At 51.7% G+C, this 17,465-nt stretch overlaps 1 protein-coding gene across 2 annotated transcripts in view; it reads right to left on the reverse strand.

Annotated features, from left to right (window-relative positions):
* SLC39A11 (solute carrier family 39 member 11) overlaps nt 1-17,465 on the reverse strand; it is a 328,560-nt gene that overhangs the window by 57,566 nt on the left and 253,529 nt on the right. For both annotated transcript variants that reach the window (XM_055331675.1, XM_055331672.1), the window contains exon 7: nt 5,244-5,313. In XM_055331675.1, the coding sequence (XP_055187650.1) occupies nt 5,244-5,313 (70 nt within the window). The remainder of the gene's footprint in view (nt 1-5,243; nt 5,314-17,465) is intronic.

Consider the following 17,465-nt stretch of genomic DNA (forward strand, 5'->3'; position numbering starts at 1 on the left):
ATATAGTTCTTTACACTTTATTTTGATGTCTCCCTCTCCCCCCACCCTGGCCACTTAGTGACCTTATCTTAGACGGGAATGTAAGCTAAAAAGGACCAGACATCCTTTCCAGAGCATCTGGGTGTCGGTGAGTTAGCATTAGCTGGTTGGGGGCACTTGGCAAGACACGAGAGACCCATCCAGGCCCAACTTGGGAATGTGTCTTGTGGATCATGCATGGCACACCATGAGTCTGCAGCCAGCCTGCCTCCTCGGCCACACACAGCCCATTGCACCTGCCATTTGGGGTGTGTTCGAGGATCCAAGACGTCTCCCAACGTGTGTGCTTGGTCAAAGCCTAAATCGGAAGTGGTACGTGAAGCGAAACGATTCCGCCTAAGTAAGCTTGTTCTCCCTGCAGGTTTGAATTACGCGTGCCACGGAGTCAGGGGAGAGGCGAGGGCTTGCTTCCTCTCTGGGAAACACGTCCTTTGGAGGTGATGCCGCTTGGGAAAGGAAAACTACTTTCGCAGCAAACTCCCCAAGGACGTGTGGTCTGAAGAATTTCTCTGTGGTGAGACCAGAAGAAATTGCCACGGGACCAGATCAGAAAGAAGCAAAGTCGTGTTCCCCTTGAACCACGGGCTGCCCTTTGCTGCTGAGATTCTTTGCAATTTGGGGCAGGGGTGGGGATGCTGAATTCGGGATGAAGAGTGCAAGGCAAGCTATCCAGGGAGGGTGGATGGAGCATAGGAGGGCCTTGGGGTGGGGGGTAGGGGGGCGTAAAGGTGAAATGACAGCGTCACAGCACTAGGTGGCAGCAGCCATACACAAATCACGCGCCCACGAGTCCAGGTCAGAATCCACCTGCCTTCCGGGGAGCATTCACTTTGCGCCTTTCTCTTCTCCCGTGGTGGCTGCGATGCCATGTGGGTGAGGAGAGAACCTCCCGCTTCCAGAGGCATCGTAAACAGGGCGCGAGGAAGAAGTCAAAAGTGGGCGTTGGAGCGTTTGATGACAGGCCTGGACTAAAATTATGGTCTTCCTCTAAATCAAAGGGTCTAGAGACGGCCTGCAAAGGGCCAGACAGTAAACACTCTCCACCTTCGGCCTCGCGACTCTGTGGCAATTACCCAACTCGGCTATCGCAGCACAGAAGGAGCTACAGATGATCTGTAAAGCAAACGGGGGTTGGCTGTGCTCTAACAAAATGCCATTTCCAGAACCGGGTGTTGGGCCAGAGTTTGCTGACCTCCTGCACTAAGTGAACAGCAGCGAGCCTCATCCGCGTGTACCTCAGGCACATGCAAGGTAACTCCTGCTCCCAAGTCCGTGCAAATGCGTGCTTTCTCCCTCTGGGCCCTTCCGCCGCGCCCCGTGATCACCTGTGTCTCCCTGTTGCCCCTGAATTCTCCTTTCTCCCTTCTACACCCCTACAAATCTGCTGACAGATGCCGTCTGGACATTCTGCATTTAAAATCTCTTCCTCCCACTGCCCCCCGCCCCCGCCCCGTCATTCCCACGTTGTCGCCACCTCCCTTGTCCTCCTGGTAGCTGTGAAGGCACACAGCCGAGGGCCGTCAACACGCATTCGGTCAAGGGCTGGATTCTTTCCACTGGTCTGTCTACCTCTTCCCCTCAAGTGATCCCATCAGAGCCAGATCACTGTTCAAATCACCTCTTGGGCTTGGTCATTTCCCGGCACCAGAACCCACCCGAACTGCCAGCCCTTTGCTCAGTGATGTGTTTCTCCAGCCGTCAGGCGTGCCTTCTAGAAACCACCAGTGGACTCCATCCTCGGTGACTTCATCTCTCCGCCTTGAGCCCTACCTGGGCACTTGTTGACAGCACTCCCTGCCTCCGTCATCTCCACCTACCCAAGCTGACCACCCCCCTGCTCCTGATGAGATACCACCTGTTCTGTGAAGCGCCCCTGACATGAGGGAAGGATACAGATTTGGTTGGCATCCCTCCCTTGGAGCTTCCGCTCTGCCTGTCTTATGGTGCCTGCGGGTTTCACTGCCCACTAACCCATAGTTTGGCTATCTTTCCCGTTAGTGATTTTCACTTATGTCACACTGAGGTCACAGATTTTGGGAAACACGCATGCATTCATGCTTAAAAAAGAACGTAGGAAAAAAAAAAAAAAGAACGTAGGTTTTTTTCATCACTGGGTTGGGGTTCTACATCTGTCCCTGACATGCACTGTTAACTTCTTATCTGTTTGCTCAGCGCCAGAGAGGGGGATCATAAACCCTCACCGGGACTGCGGGTTTGTCTTTTTTTCCCTTGCAATTCCGACCATTTTTCTTAACCCCTTTGAGACTTAGCGTTGCCAGGCGCATACAAATGCAAGCCCATTATATCCTCCTGGTGCACTGTCTCTCTCCTTGTGAAGTCCTGACCTTTATTCTTTCTGTGGCTTTCTGCCTCAAAGCCTGTTTTGTCTGATTCTAAAATTGCCATCCCCTGCTTTCTTTTGGTCCACGCACACCTCGTATCCTTTCTCATTCCTTTATTTTCAAGCTCCCCATGTCATGTTTTAAGCGTGCCGCTTGTTCAGCACATGGCACTGGAATTTCACAAAGCACAACCTGTCTCCTTTCACGCGGAGATGCGTTTAATCATCCAATGACTTCGCTTTTGTGGCCCACGTAGCAGCATTATTAGCCTGTCGCTTCCTTTCTCCTTCTCCCTTGTCCCCTTTCGACCACCCGTTGGTCCCCAGTCTCCTATGGAAACTCATCTGTACCATGAGCTGAGGGCAGAGGAAGCTAACAAACCTGGTCCCGGGGGGTGGGGGGGGAGCTGCTGGGTGTTGTCCCTGCTCCAGAGTAGGATCACAGGCATTTGGAAAGGAAGAACCCAAATCACGAGCTAGATATGGATTGATGGGTGGGCAAGTGGGCTGAAGGGTAGGGTCTGCTGGAGGGAGAGCCCACCCTCCTCAGACCCACTGCAGGCTGTGGCTGGGGTGGCTAGAGTGTGGGGGTGTGAGAACCACCCCCCTCCAGTAGCTCATTCAGCAGGGGGTTTGGGGAGGCTGAATATCCCAAGGCCTGCAGCCCCAGCTCATTCCCAGTTGGAGGGTCCTGTTGAGTGTTTATGTAACTCCGAGAGAGCCTGTTTGGTCAAAGGGAAGAGAGGAGCTGGGTTGGAAAGGTTTTTGCTCTACTTTCTTCAGAATTATTTATGAAGATTAGCAGAAAGTACAGGTGATAGAATAGAGAGACATCTAAGTTGACATCTCAGTGTCCCAGGAGACATGGTGACACCAGACTGAGAGCCCGGGCTGTGAGCGCAGGGCCTGGGGCACGGCTGTCACCTCCTGGCCACAGACCTGCTGTAACGTGCCCAATGCTTGTGCTCTGGGAGGACCTGGCCCGTGGATGCTTACGGGGCAGCCCCTCAGGGCTGCTCTGTCCCCCCAGCTCCTGCAAACTCCGAAGTTTCTTGTGGTCTAAGTGAGGACAAGATCAAAACAGCTGTGCCGAGGACACAGCCACACTCCCCGACCCTCTCCCAGTGGGAGAAAGAGCAGTCTGCAGGGTGTTATGAGTCACAATTAGCCCTTGATTTTGGTGACATTTCTTACATTATACAGTCCACCCCCCCCCCGCCCCCGCTGTCTACCTCTCATTTGGTTTTCACAATAGACATCATGTGAACAGATGACGCTAGAGTGACTTGAGAGCCTGACAGGAGGGAATGAGAAGCTGAGAACGGGGAAAATTTTGACTTAGAACATGCCAGCCCACACGCACGTCTGGGGCTTCAAGGAGCACACATGTCCCCTAATGCGTGGCGGTGGGATTTAAAGACTGGCAGAGACTATGCTTGACACGTGGGTGCCCCGCATCGGCTAAGGGAGTAGCTAGACGGAGTGATGGGCCATAAGGAGGCCTCACACAGGTTCAGCCACTGGGGAAGGGCAGGAAAAGGGGTCTCAGAGAAATGAGTTGCTGGGGGAGACAGACACAGGGTTGATTGCTGAAGGAGGTGGTGTCTTGTGGGGAATGAAAGTCTATTTCCAGATTGCATTGGTCAGAAAGCAGTGAAGTGAGCTAGACATGAGGGTCAGACACCAGTGGCCTCCAGGCCATCTCTTTAACATGAGTTACAGTTTTAAAATGATTGTGCCTTTAGATGGTGCCTGTGCTGCCTAGCTGAGGTTCACGTCCACCCTCACCATTCCCAGCTGTCTCTACCCAATGACTGTGTCCACTCATTTTCTTGTTCCTTTGTCTCCGAAAGGCACCAGGCACTGCCACCCTTGGATAGAAGGCTCCTCCAGCCTTCTATACAAGCCTGGAGGCTGTAGTATTCATGATTTTGTGGGCTCCGGGGGCCATGTAGAGCCCACCTCCATGATGGCTAAAGGATAAGCCTCTCTGTGTTCCCAGGCCTGTCACCTTATGTAGACCCTGTGTAATGCCAGGGAGGTAGAAGGGAAGAAGAATTTATAAGGTGCAGTGATCATCCATGGAAGACTGTCTATAGAAATGAGGGGGTCAAGGAAAGCAATGAGTTTGGTTTGGTCAGTTTGGTCAACCAATGGCAAGGCAGTGTTGGGGAAGTCTTTGGAGGGGACAGGTTTTGCATGATGGGGGGTGGAGGCAATCAGCTGAGGGTGGAGATCCTGAGAATCATCTAAGCAGAGATGTGTGTAAGGTAGCTAGACCCACAGGGATAATTCTGGAGAACAATCTAAGCTGAAGACCAGCGTTGGCATCCCCCACAGGTAGATGGAAAATAAAGTCTTGGGAATGGAGAAGGTTCCCCAGAGATGGATCCTGGGCAACATCAACATTTCGGAAAGGGCCAGAGGATGAGAAGCCCACAGAAGAGCATGCAAAGTAACGGACACAAAGTGGGGGAACCAGGAGACTTCAGTGTCCTGAAAGGAAAAGGGGGGGCTTCAAAAGGAGGGGGCAGTTGAGAGCATCAGTGATGACTTTGTTATTTATTTATTTATTTATTTTGGTCTTTGGTCTTTATACATTGAAAGGATTTGGGGGAACGCAGGTGATTATGTCCGTGTTATGTTTTCAAAGTGGTTACCCATTAGATAGCTTATCTGACAAATGGGGTAAATCTGCTCTTTTGATGGGCAACCTCTCTCAGGTTAGCTTCACCTGATCTCACCCACACTTCCACCAGTCTTGGCCTTGTGGGGCTGGGGGTGACCAACCAGGTAACTAGCATTTCCAGAGCACCACTGGGTATGGCGCCACACTGCTCTAGGGCAGCGGGTGCTGGCTTACCTGGCACTCTCGAAGGTTGCAGATGCTGTCTTCTCTACAGCCCCAAATCCAACGCCGACAGCAAGACCCTCTGGAACAGACATAAAGAAGCAGGAGGGGTTAGAAGCAGTTTTTCAATAAGGTTCATCACTATCACTGTGTCAGGTGAGACAGTGTCAGGCTTCCAGCAACAGAAAACCCACTTAACAGGAGTTTAAACCAGGGGTTGGCCGATGATGGTCTGGGGCCCAATCTAGCCCACTTCCTATTTTGGTATGGCCTGAAAGCTAAGAACAATTGTTACATTTTTAAATAACTGGAAAAAAAAATCAAAGAAAGAATAGTATTCCATGACACATGAAAATTATATAATTCTAGTGTTCACAAATGAAGCTTCATTGGCACCCCGCCATGCTTATTGGTTGACAAGTTGTCTGTGGCTGGTTTTGCACTACATCAGCAGAGAAGAGCAGTTGTGACAGAGACCATATGGCCCAAAGACCTAAAATACTTACTGTCTGGCCCTTTACAGAAAGAGTTTGATGACTGACTCCTGAGCTAAACACAGAAGGTTTTATTAGCTCAAGTAACAAGATGTCCAAAGGCCGATGCGGTGGCCCAATGACATCTACCCAGACATGTGAGGAGCCATCGTGAAGTGGTAGACTGTTCCAGTCTACTCTGAGATGGTGTGGCTATAGTCTAGCTTAAGCTTGGGGATGAGCAAGATGATTCCCCAAGTCCTTTCCAGAGGGACTAGTGAGCCTGCCAAGTTTAATAAGCCCCTGACTTTGATCAAATGTCAAAGGACAATGATGGTCCTTTGACAGTGTTGGAAGATGAAGAGGGAAGAGTTATGGAAAAAATGGAACTGTCCTAGTGGCCTGGGACCAGAGGGGTAGACCCATAATGTTACAACACTTTCTGATATCTATGGGAGAGTTTAAAGATCCCTCTGAATCAAAACAGGAAAGAGGACTACCAAGATTGGTCAGAAGCAAGACCAAGGACTTTTGGGGCTAGAAGGAATTTTTGTGTTGTAAAGAGGGAAGGGGGAAAAAATCTACTGAGTGAGAAGGGCTTGTCTTCTTTTGGGATTTACTGTCTCTTTGAAATGTTTCTTTTTGTCCTATGTGTCCTGTTTAGTTGGGGTGGGCCAGCCAAGGATGCTGGGAGTGTAATGATGACTCTGGGAGGCACCAAGAGACAAAAGGGCTGCTCAGACTTGTCCCATGTCAAGGGGTAAGAGATCACCTATAATCTAGTCTGGTTCACCGAGAGGCCACAATGGGGTTTGGAGCCCAAAGACCCTGCGAAGGCATAAAGGGCTCTTTTGTTTGTTTGTTTGTTTGTTTGCCTCACCTTACCCTTTGTGCATCAGTCCCTTGTGGGGACCTTATTAGGTAGCAATAGCCACTGAAGGCTGCTGCTGGAGAATTTGGGATTCTGATGCTCCATCAAATATCTTCCCATATTTCTCATAATGACAAATGATGGGATAAAGAATCCTAGGATTTTAGAGGTGGAGGAAACCCCAGAGATCATGTGGCATGACTCTTGGATCACTGTCAGATTCAGAATTTAGGGATCGGGGGGGCATCTTTCCAAAACCCGACAGCATCTTCCCAGCATACAAGATATACACTGTAGCAGACTACAGAGAAGCCCCTGAGACAGTGCCTCTAGAAGCTCTGGGACCCAAGTAGCCAGCCAAGTCAACACTGCCAGAGCAACCAGATGTTTCAAAAATCAAGATTTTAAAAACTGGTTTATTTTTACTTAATTGTTAAGGCTTCTGATGTAAATTTTTAGCAAAGTCTGAGGCTTCACTCAGCAAGTCTTTCTTCTGAGATGACTCTGATGCTAAGATCTTAGCATCTTTGTGCTTTGTCTTCTGAGAAATGGGGGGCTGGTGGCCCTCTGTGGGCCACATATTGCTCTGGAAGCCCTTATACATGAAAGCAAAGGTAGCAATCATCACCTCTGCTCCCATATCAGAGAGCAAAGGTGAGGGGGAGCTGGTCTGAGGGCCCAGGTGGGCTCTGGTTCTGAGGTCCAGGCTCTTCATCCTCCATGGCTGTGTGTTCTTTTCCACCTCTCCCAGAAATGTCCTCTGGGGGTGGAGAGGAAGCCACAACTCCAGGGATACCTTTGGAGGCATGTTTACCATTTCCAGTTTTGCCTGATGCATCTGACAATCTTTCGAAAGGGGGAGTGTCCTAGGTGAGAGCTAAATTTCAGAGCAGGCTGTGATGAAGATGTCTGGGGGCTCCAGGCATCCTTTCTAGGAGGATGGAGGAAGCCTTTTTTATGCATCTTCTGAATCTCAGAAAGCTGGAGGACATCTGAGATGCCTCCATCTGGCCAGTCTCCTACCATCACAGTCCAGTGTTTACAAACCTGCTGTTCTCAATTTTGTTTTGTGCCAACACAGCCAAGACCTCAACCCACTCTCAGGGGTAACTGTGGGTCTCCGAGGTAAAGAACTTCACCAGAGCCCCTGGCCCACCAGGGAGAGGTGTCAAAAGCTAGGGAGGGACCAAGCCTTGTTTTATGACACCAGAGGGGCATATCCCTCCCTTTGAGAAAAAATGTGCTTTTCTAAACTATAAACAACAGTTGGTCTGTTCTTTTGTTAAAGATTTTGCTCTAATTAGTCATTTTAATGTAAATGATAGTACAGCTCTGAGCCACATGACCTATATTAATTAGCAAACTAACCCCTTCTGGTTATTTAGTATAAGTCCCAGCATGCTGACTTGCATAAATGCTCATAGTAGCTCTGGGAGGGTGGGCAGGTGAGTACCCAGTTAAGGCAGGAGAAAAAGCATCTGCCCAAAGGGACACAAGCCCTGAGAAGCAGAGCCAGGCCTTGAACCTCAGTGCCCTGCTCCCCCCCACCCCCACCCATTTGCCCACCTGCGCTTATGGCTTTTTCCCAGGTGTGGTGGCGGGGGGGGGGGGGGGGGGGCTAGAGCTGGCATCTGAATCTGTACCCAAAGAGGTTTGGAGCAAAGTGAATGCATAGTCCCTCTTCCCCCACCCTGACCTGGGCTAACAGTGAGGGAACCTTCTGCGATGATTTGCAAAACGAGGGGGTCCCTCCTCTCTGCTCTGCCCTAGGGGAGGGAAACACAGCCCCTGGCCCCAACAGCACAAGCTGCCCTGGGAAGTGGCCAAAGCAGTGTTCCCCCAGCAAGGGGAAGGAGAGCTGATGGAGAAAGGGAATGCAGTTGCTACCTTGTCTGAAGGTAGACTAATACCCGGGAGAGAAACTAATGAGAGACCAAGACAAATTACACACGCAGAAAGAACATAAATAAGAGAATTAAGGCAGATACTTAAGATCAACAGATGGTAGAAAGAACCCGCTGGGTGGAAAAGGAGCAGAGGAAAAAATTGCCGACGGGAGCTCACACCCCAGGTGTTCCACCAAAAGTGCAAATTAGGAAGGTAATTAAGACAAGAAACCAAAGTGACTGGAATATTATCAGTAAGCCATTGCCTCTTTTCACAGCTACTGCTATTAACTCGGGTGCAAAGAGAGAGAAGATGAATGCCAGCCCTGCAGTTGTGAGTCTGGTGGAAGCAGGGCGAGCCAGAGTCCGAGGACCAGCCCACCCCCTCCACTCTTCTGCAGGGGGGGGGGGTGAGTCGCGGGGGGGGGGGGAGGCTGGGGGGGTGTCTGCTTCTCCAGCTCCCCCACCCTCCTGAATCTCCATCCCTCCTTGTCACCCGCAGAGAAAGGGAAGAACAAAGAGGCTATGGCTCAAGTCCTGGTCTATTGTTCAAGGTTCTTGTAAAAATGAAAGAAGGATAATGAGGCTTTGCATTTGGGATGATGCGCATAGAGCGGGCTTTCTCATTACTGACGTTGTGTTGTAAGAGGCTGTACCTAGGGAGATGTTGAGCGACATCCCTGGCCTCTGCCCACTAGGTGCTGCTCACACCCCCTCCCCTCGAGGTGTGCTAATCAAAAATGCCTCTGGACATTGCCTCATGTCCTCTGGGGAAAAATCGTGTCCTCTTGAGAACCACTGGCCTCCCATCAAGAGGTACTTTTCGTCAGTTTTAAACTATTCTGGAACACGGTAAGAGTTTAAGTAGGTGGTAGGAAAGTGAACAGTTAAAAATGAGTGCCTTGGTCCATTTGGGCTGCCATCACAAAATACCATCAACGGGACGGCCAGTAAGTCACATGGATCTCTTTCTCACGGTTCTGGAGGCTGGGAAGCCCGAGACCAGGATGCTGGCAGACTGGGTGTCTGGTGAGAGCCTGCTTCCCCGTTCACAGACCTGTCCTCACGTGGTCAGAGGGACAGGGACCTTTCTTGAGCCTCTGTAATAAGACACTAATCCCTGAGTTCCACCCTCGTGACCTAAGCACCTCCTGATACCATCATGCTGCAGGTTAAGATTTCAACGTATGAACTTTGGGGGGATACAAACATTCAGACCATAGAAACCAATGTTTTCTTTTTCCATCAAGGGATAAGCATTTCTTCATTTTTAAGGGCAAGGGGTGGGCTAGTTCACAGGTCGTCTGCAGGAGACCCTGCCAGCCTCCAAAACAGCACATGATTACAGGCCCCCTGGATGGCTCTCAAGCTGGGGGCTGCCACCAGCCTCACAGGGACCTAAAACCTCAGTCTTGGCGCTTCTGTGATGCTGAGAAGCCACAGCTCTGTATCCAATGTCTGTGCTGTTACTTCTTGCATCTCAGGGCTGTTCTGAGGGGGACCACAGGGGTCTCCTGGTTACTCGCCACTCAACGCTCCCGCTAGATCTCCAGTTGAAGTACTCAAGCTATGCGTTCCGGACAATCACAGCCAGAAGCTGTCTAGAGAAGGTCAGCACAATGGCCACGCAGGAAATGAAGGGTGAGGTTATGACTTTTTCTCCTTGACTTACGAAGTATGAAAATGAAGACAGCAGCTCACAGCCTGTCGGGGCTTAATATGAAAACTGGCTGCGGGGGCGACTGGCTCAGTCAGTGGAGCTTGTGACTCTTGATCTCAGGGTTGCAAGTTCGAGCCCCATGCTGGGCATAGGGATTACTTAAAAATAAAATCTTAAAAGAAAAAACCCAAAAACATAGCTGCCGCCGCTGCCGCCACCACCACCATCACCAATTCCAAAGGTGGAAAAGTGATGTGAAAGAGGATGGCTTACTTCGTTTTCAACTCCACCAAGGACAAAACAAGAGGAGGATGACTCTCAAATCGCAGCCAGAGGGACTTAGGCAAGTGGGAGAAATAACCTTGAAGGAAGAGGGTTTTGACATGTCTGACTCTCTCATTGAAAGGACCTTGAGAATCTCCCTCTCTGGGAGAAGACAGGTGTTTGCAGCTACTGAGCTGCTCCCCAGGCTGGGATGACTGTGGGTGCTGAGTGTGGGCCGGGTTGAAAGGAATGGGGAGGTGGGCCTTGTGATGATGCTTCTGGCCAACGATGCTTCATCATTAAATATGGGCTCAGTCCTAGGAGCGAGGTCGAGCAGCCACTGAACATGTTCCCAGGCCCTCCCGGGTAACTTACTGAAACATAGAGAGGGGCACCGGGGTCACTAAAGTATCTGACTCTTGATTTCAGCTCAGGTCATGATCTCAGGGTTGTGGGATCGAGGCCTGAGTCTGGCTCCATGCTCAGCAGGGAGTCTGCTTGGAGATTCTCTCTGTCTCCCTCTCCCTCTCCCCCCCCCTTTGTCTCTCAAAAATGAATAAATAAATCTTTATAAAAATAGAAATATAACCACCTGGAGCATCTGTGGCTGGAGGGGACCATGTTGGTAATGGGGGGCCATGAGGCAGGGGGCATGCCCACCCCAAGCGACATTGGGAGCCTCAAGGGCTGCTGGGCCCTCCTCACTCTTGCACATCTGGGCACTGTCGCTGGGCTGGGAGACGGGCAACATGCTAGGTGAGGCAGCAGTGTTGCATCATACTAGGGGCTGCCGGGCCATAAGGGCTTGGTTTTGGCTGTCGAGAGGGTTGGCCCTTCTGGCACAGACACACCTGCTGTCTTTATTTCGACGCTGAACCCACAGCTTGGCTGAGCCTTCTGGTGGGGAGACTGGCCCACGATATGCTGATTCCCCCACTTGGCCTGTCTTTGGCTGCAAACAGATTACCAGCAGGAAGGGAAACCAAGAAGGTGGGATCTCTGATCATATTACACGTTTATTAAACAAGATGTTGACACAACTAGCCAGGTATTGCCCCAGAATCCCTGCTACACCCTATGAAGGATAAAAATGACCTACTTAGTGTCATTTTTTTTTCAAGTAGTTCGATACACTTTCCAATATGGATTACTAGCCTTACTATTGGTAAAGTGTTGGGAAAGACGAGAAACACAGGTGTTCCAGAAGAGTTGAATTTAACTCACATTCCTATCAGTGTCTGTAGTCATGTCTCAAGAGTTTATTAAGAGATTTTGATAATTGAAGATACTCCAACCGGGATCACTCTCTAATTAAAAGAAGCACCCCATAATTAATGTTTGCAAGTTTGATTTTTTTTTGGCATATTCTATTGTCTCTGGTGAAGGACCCAGAGAAACTGTTGTCCTGCGGCCCCTGCCACCACCCACCCCAGCAGACAGCAGGGAAGGTGGTGTCTCCTGGTTGGCAGGAATGAGGACAGATGACAGAGCCACATCTTTAAACAGCAAGTGAAGGCATCTTGTTTAATATCCACATCCAAGAGTCAATTCCAATTTGCTTCAGTTTTCAGCAACCAGACAAAGAGCAGATCCCTGTGTTCCCATGGAGAAAAAGGGAGGGAATGCCTTTGCTGGTACAGAAACTGCTGAGCTATTCCAGCCGGCGAACCCTCCTTTATGCCGGACTCAGGCCCCTAGCCAGCTCCCCGCATCATGCAACTGCTACAGGTACAGCGGGAGTTGCCCTCCAGCTAAAGGATTAACTTGCAGGCCCAGTGATGAACCAGGTGTGGTAGTAGGGTCAGACCAGGTGCTGTAGTGGGGCTAGACCAGGTATGGTAGTGGGGTCATAGCAGGGGTGCTAGAGGGGCCAGACTAGGTGCGGTAGTGGGGTCAGACCATGGGTGGCAGAGGGGTAAGACCAGGTGGGGTAGTGGGGCCAGACCAGGTGCAGCAGTGGGGTCAGACCAGGGGTGGGAGAGGGGCCAGAGAAGCACTGTGGTCCCTGAGCTTCCTCTCCCCACTTCCAAAGGTTGTGGTGTGCAGGGAAGCATCTGGCTGCTCAGATCTGACAAATTCACACTATTTAAGTGCATAAGGTCCTGTTCTGTAATTTACAAACAAATCCTTCTGGGGGTTTCGGGAGCTCTGAAAACCTAAGAAGCCCTACAGCCATGAAGAGGCAGGACGATGCACACCAGGCGGTCAGCAGTGTGACCAGCGCAGAGCTATTTTCCAACACGAGCAAGTCCTGTGGTGAGTGGGCTTACCTGAAGCCGGGGCTGCCGAAGGAAACTCTGCTAGGTGCTGCCCTGACCCCAGTCACGGAGGAGGCCACGCTGCACTCTGAAGGCTCCCACCCCGATCTCCCAGTTCTGGGAAAACTGCTTTCGGGTGGGATGGAGTTCCAGGAGAGGGGAGAGCATGGCTGAAGCCACCCCGGGGCACCATCCCTGTCTCCAGGTGCCACAAACCACTGGGAGGAAGTGTTAGCAGGAACTCAGCCGGATGCCTGCCTCCCTGGAAGTGCCTGCAGCTGTCAGCCCAGCATCTCACGGGCTTTGTGAAAAGGAGGCTCTTCTCCACCAAAACACTGGGAATTCTCAGAGTCAGGCAAAGCCAGGGGAGCAGGGGGTTGGCTATCACCCACCCTGCGCTCCCTGGGAATTACCTCGCCCAGAGCATCTCGCAGCCCTGGGGACACAGGTGGTGGCTGCCCTCCTCGTCCTCCCCGGGTTCCACGTGAAGAGCCCCTGCAGCCTTGTTCCCCGTAGGGCCGAGGAGCTGTCTTGCTAAAGGGACAGGCAGCCCAGGGCCAGCTGCCTTGGAGGCACAACTGTCCCGCAGGCCATGCAGGGGGTACAGCAAGCTCTTGGATGCAGGACACTTGGAGGCGTGAGAGGCACTGATTCATGGTTTTGCGACTCATGTGGACTGGAGGGCCTCAAGAAATTGGGAGGAAAAGAACTTTCTAAACACCCTTGAAGGACTTGCGGATGAAATGAGACTCTGGCAGTTCTTTCGGGATGATGAATAACCTCAGGCACAGGTTCATTTATCACACTCCGTACCTGACTCCCACCGAAGTATTTCTAAGAGCCAGGCAAGAAGCAGATGTTGATGTCTCAGACCACACTGCTGTGTTTTGTTCCTCCAATGGCAGCTCGTCTATAATACGATGCTGCTATGAAGGTGGCGGGGGCGGGTGGTATTTTTCTTAGAGGGAGCAGTGGCATGTCACGGGAATGTTCACAGAGGGGGAAAAGAACGACCTGCCTTCCCCACCCCAGCTCTACGATCGTCGTGTGCCCAGCCGTGGCTGGCAGGCTCCGCGGGGTGGGCCCCTGGTGGTCACGGCCACCGCGTGCGAACCTGTCCTCCGGGCCGTGGCCGACCGGGCACCGGGTCAAGTGGGCCCGATCAGAGCTGGGCTTTTTCCTGCAGCGCAAGAGAAGAAGAGGAACCGGCAGCTGCAGGACGGGGAGGTCAGGAGCTGTCATTATGCTTCCTCTGTGTCTCAGAGAAGAAGCCGGCCTGCAGGAGAAGGAGATGGTGTCGCCGGCATGTGAAGAGAAGCAGGGACAGATAAAGCAGACTGGCCCCTGGAGGTGTCTGTGTCTATTTTTCACTTATCCCTGAAGCCTGGAGCCTGGCTGCACCTCTGTCCTTCCCGTGGGGGGGTGTGAGATGCATCAACATCCTAGAGAGAGCGCCTCTGTGGTTGTGCAAGTGTTTCCCCAACAGCCTGCACAGCAAATCTAACAAGGTTATTGCTTTGACTTGGCAGGAGGACCCGGAGGATGAGGGACGGTCGGGGAGGAAAAGGGAAGAGTGTAGGAATCATGAAGGTAGGCGCCATCGACTTCCGGACTACAACACTACCCCGGTGCCGAAAACGTGTTCCTCTTCAGCCGCTTCCTAAGCGGAAGCACAAGGCATAATGGGCAGTAGCCTGGGTGACATCTGCCAGGAGCAGAACGTAGAAACCTCAGAGAGGTTTCTCTCCAGGGAACACGCCAACTCACACACATAGGGGTGCAGCGACAGTGCGAACAGGTGTGACTCACACCCACACAGGATGCAGTGATGGTGTGAAGAGGTATGACGCACACCCACGGGGACTCAGTGATGGTCCGAGCAGGTGTGAGCTCATGCCCACACAGGGATGCAGTGATGGTGCGAGCAGGTGTGAGCTCACGCCCACAGGGACTCAGTGATGGTCTGAGCAGGTGTGAGCTCATGCCCACACAGGGATGCAGTGATGGTGCGAGCAGGTGTGAGCTCACGCCCACAGGGACTCAGTGATGGTCTGAGCAGGTGTGAGCTCATGCCCACACAGGGATGCAGTGATGGTGTGAAGAGGTATGATGCACACCCACAGGGATCAGCAAGGGATGGTGAGAGCAGGTGTGAGCTCACGCCCACAGGGAATCAGCAACAGTGCGAGCAGGTGTGAGCTCATGCCCACAGGGACACAGTGATGGTGTGAGCAGATATGACCCACATCCAAAGAGATTCAGCGAGAGTGCAAGCTGGTGTGAGCTCACACCCACACAGGGATGTAGAGATGGTGTGAGCAGGTGTGAGCTAACACCCACAGGGTCCAACAATGGTGTGATAAGGTGTGAGGTCATGCCCACAAGGATTCAGCGATGGTGTGAGCAGGTGTGAGCTCACACCCACACAGAGATGCGATGATGGTGTGAGCAGATACGACCCACACCCAAGGAGATTCAGCAATAGTGCAAGCAGGTGTGAGCTCACATGCACACAGGGATGTAGGGATGGTGTGAGCAGGTATGAGCTAACATCCACAGGGGTCCAACGTGGTGTGAGCAGGTGTGAACTCAAACCCACAGGCGTGCAGCGATGGTATGAGTAAACGGCAGCCTGTGTAGATGTGAGTGTGCACACACACACACAGATTCCCACACATGCGTGAATGGGAGCGCACTGGAGAGATGGCCTCAATGCGGGGAAACAAAAGTGTGAATCAGTGGTCTGAATGCTCAGACACTGGAACCTCCCCCCTTTCGCAAAGCCCACCCTGCATCCGCACAACCCAAGGCCAGTGGGCCACACGGAGACTCAGTGCTCGTCTCTCTGATCAGGAAAGTCAGGCTCGGGCCGCACACAAACAGCAGCCCTGAGCGGGGAGAAAGAACCGGGGCGGGCCGTGGGGCGAGTACAGGTTTCAAGCGGCTGCTGAGGTCACGGATAAGAAATGAGAAAGGTCGGGGAATCTGAAAACAAGTTCAAGGAAATCTTTGCAAGTAACGTGTTAATAGAGTCGGATGAAAGTCAGATGGCAAAGGGGTGAGGGACGTGGGCTCTGGATTCTTCTGGAGAAGCAAGAAGGAAGGTTATCTTGAGCCAATCGGGATGAAGCAAAGGTGTCTTTAAAATTAGCACACGAGTCAGTCGATAGGAGAAAGACAATCGTCGTATGGTTTCACTCATACGGGGAATATAAGAAACAGTGAAAGGGATTATAGGGGAAAGGAGGGGAACTGAGTGGGGAAAATTAGAGAGGGAGACAAACCACGAGAGCCTTCTAACTCTGGGAAATGAACAAAGGGTTGCGGAAGGGGAGGGGGGCAAGGGGTTGGGGTGACTGGGTGATGGGGACTGAGGTGGGCACTTGATGGGATGAGCACTGGGTGTTATATGCTGGCAAACAGAACTTCAATAAAAACAAATTTAAAAAATTAAAAAGAAATAAAATTAGCACACAAAAGCAGTGAGCAGAGGAGCTGGGGGGACAGCCCTGGGTCTCCTTCCGCACCAGCACCAGGTCAGTGACGGCCAGCCAGCTCTCCGAGGTGCCACCCAGCAAAGCGGCGGTGGGGATGACCTCATAAATCACTGTGAAACATTTGGCCAATTTAAAGTCCAGCGTAAATGTCAAAAACTAATAAAATATGTAACTCAGCCAGCAAGGTGCTCAAAGCCCGGGGCCTTCTTTTAATTAACGTCAGATTTGATCCAAGACACTCTCGAGATAGATCAGCAGGCGCTGGGAGAGTCCTCCCCACCAGCCTCAGCATGAGGCCCCACACGCAGGCTGCCCTCCTGAGTCACGCCACAGAGGATCTGCTCTTGTGCCTGGCACCTGACCTCCTGGTTTTCTTACGAGGGAGATTCAAGACAGATGTGAGCGCTCCCTGAGCAGCAGGGAGCTAAGAATTAGCTGATGGAGAAGGGGCGGGAGGTGCGGGGGGGCGGGGATGTGGCAGACAGCGACCAAAGAAATTGTTAGTGTCCCTCCAAGAACAAAAAATCCAAAAAATGGATTATTACGAGGTTCACGAATCTCTAAACCAACCAACCAAACGGGAATGGTAATCAAGAGAAATCAAGAGTATGGACTCATGAACAATTCGTCTCAAAGCACAAAACGCTTTTTTGACGGAATTGTAACTGGGAGAGTGGCGGAACGCAAAGGATAAAAATCCATAACGCGTCTGGATTTCATCACCTCTTGTGGTTCTCACGGTACCATAGGAGCAAGATAAAATAATGCATCACGGTGCGGGTAACTGCGTTCATGACTGGCCAAGTGACTACATCCAGTAGGCATCAGCTAACCAACGAATTCCCGCAGCCCTGCGGTGGGGAGCTAAGCCGCAGGGCCTGGCCTTTGCTGCTATCCATTCAGGGGGAGCATCAGCAGCTGCAGTGGGGACCCAGAAGGAAAAACTGGGAGAAAACACGGTCTGCTCAACGGACGCCCGATACAGGAATCACAAAGGGTGGACGATGAGGGAAAACACTTAGCTCGGACATGGCATCTACGAAAAGGAGAAGACGGAGGTGGCCGGCCCTCGGCTTTGTGCAAGGAGACACCCCCTCGTGAGGGGGGCTTTAAGGTTATGTCCAGTAGGGGCCATATTTTCAAATAAGCTCGACTCTGCCTATGATTCTAGTCAGTAGTCTGGCTCACCTACAACCCACAGAGAATGAGCTAGGATAGCATTTCCCAAAGTGAATTCTGGGGAGTGCAAGGTCTGGTGCACGTTTACAAGCATTTCACAGAAGTGCCCGTCAAATACGCTTGACCCTAAACACCTACACCCCCAT

This window comes from Nyctereutes procyonoides, unplaced genomic scaffold (genome assembly GCF_905146905.1).
Source record: "Nyctereutes procyonoides isolate TBG_1078 unplaced genomic scaffold, NYPRO_anot_genome, whole genome shotgun sequence".
Lineage (NCBI taxonomy): Eukaryota > Metazoa > Chordata > Mammalia > Carnivora > Canidae > Nyctereutes > Nyctereutes procyonoides.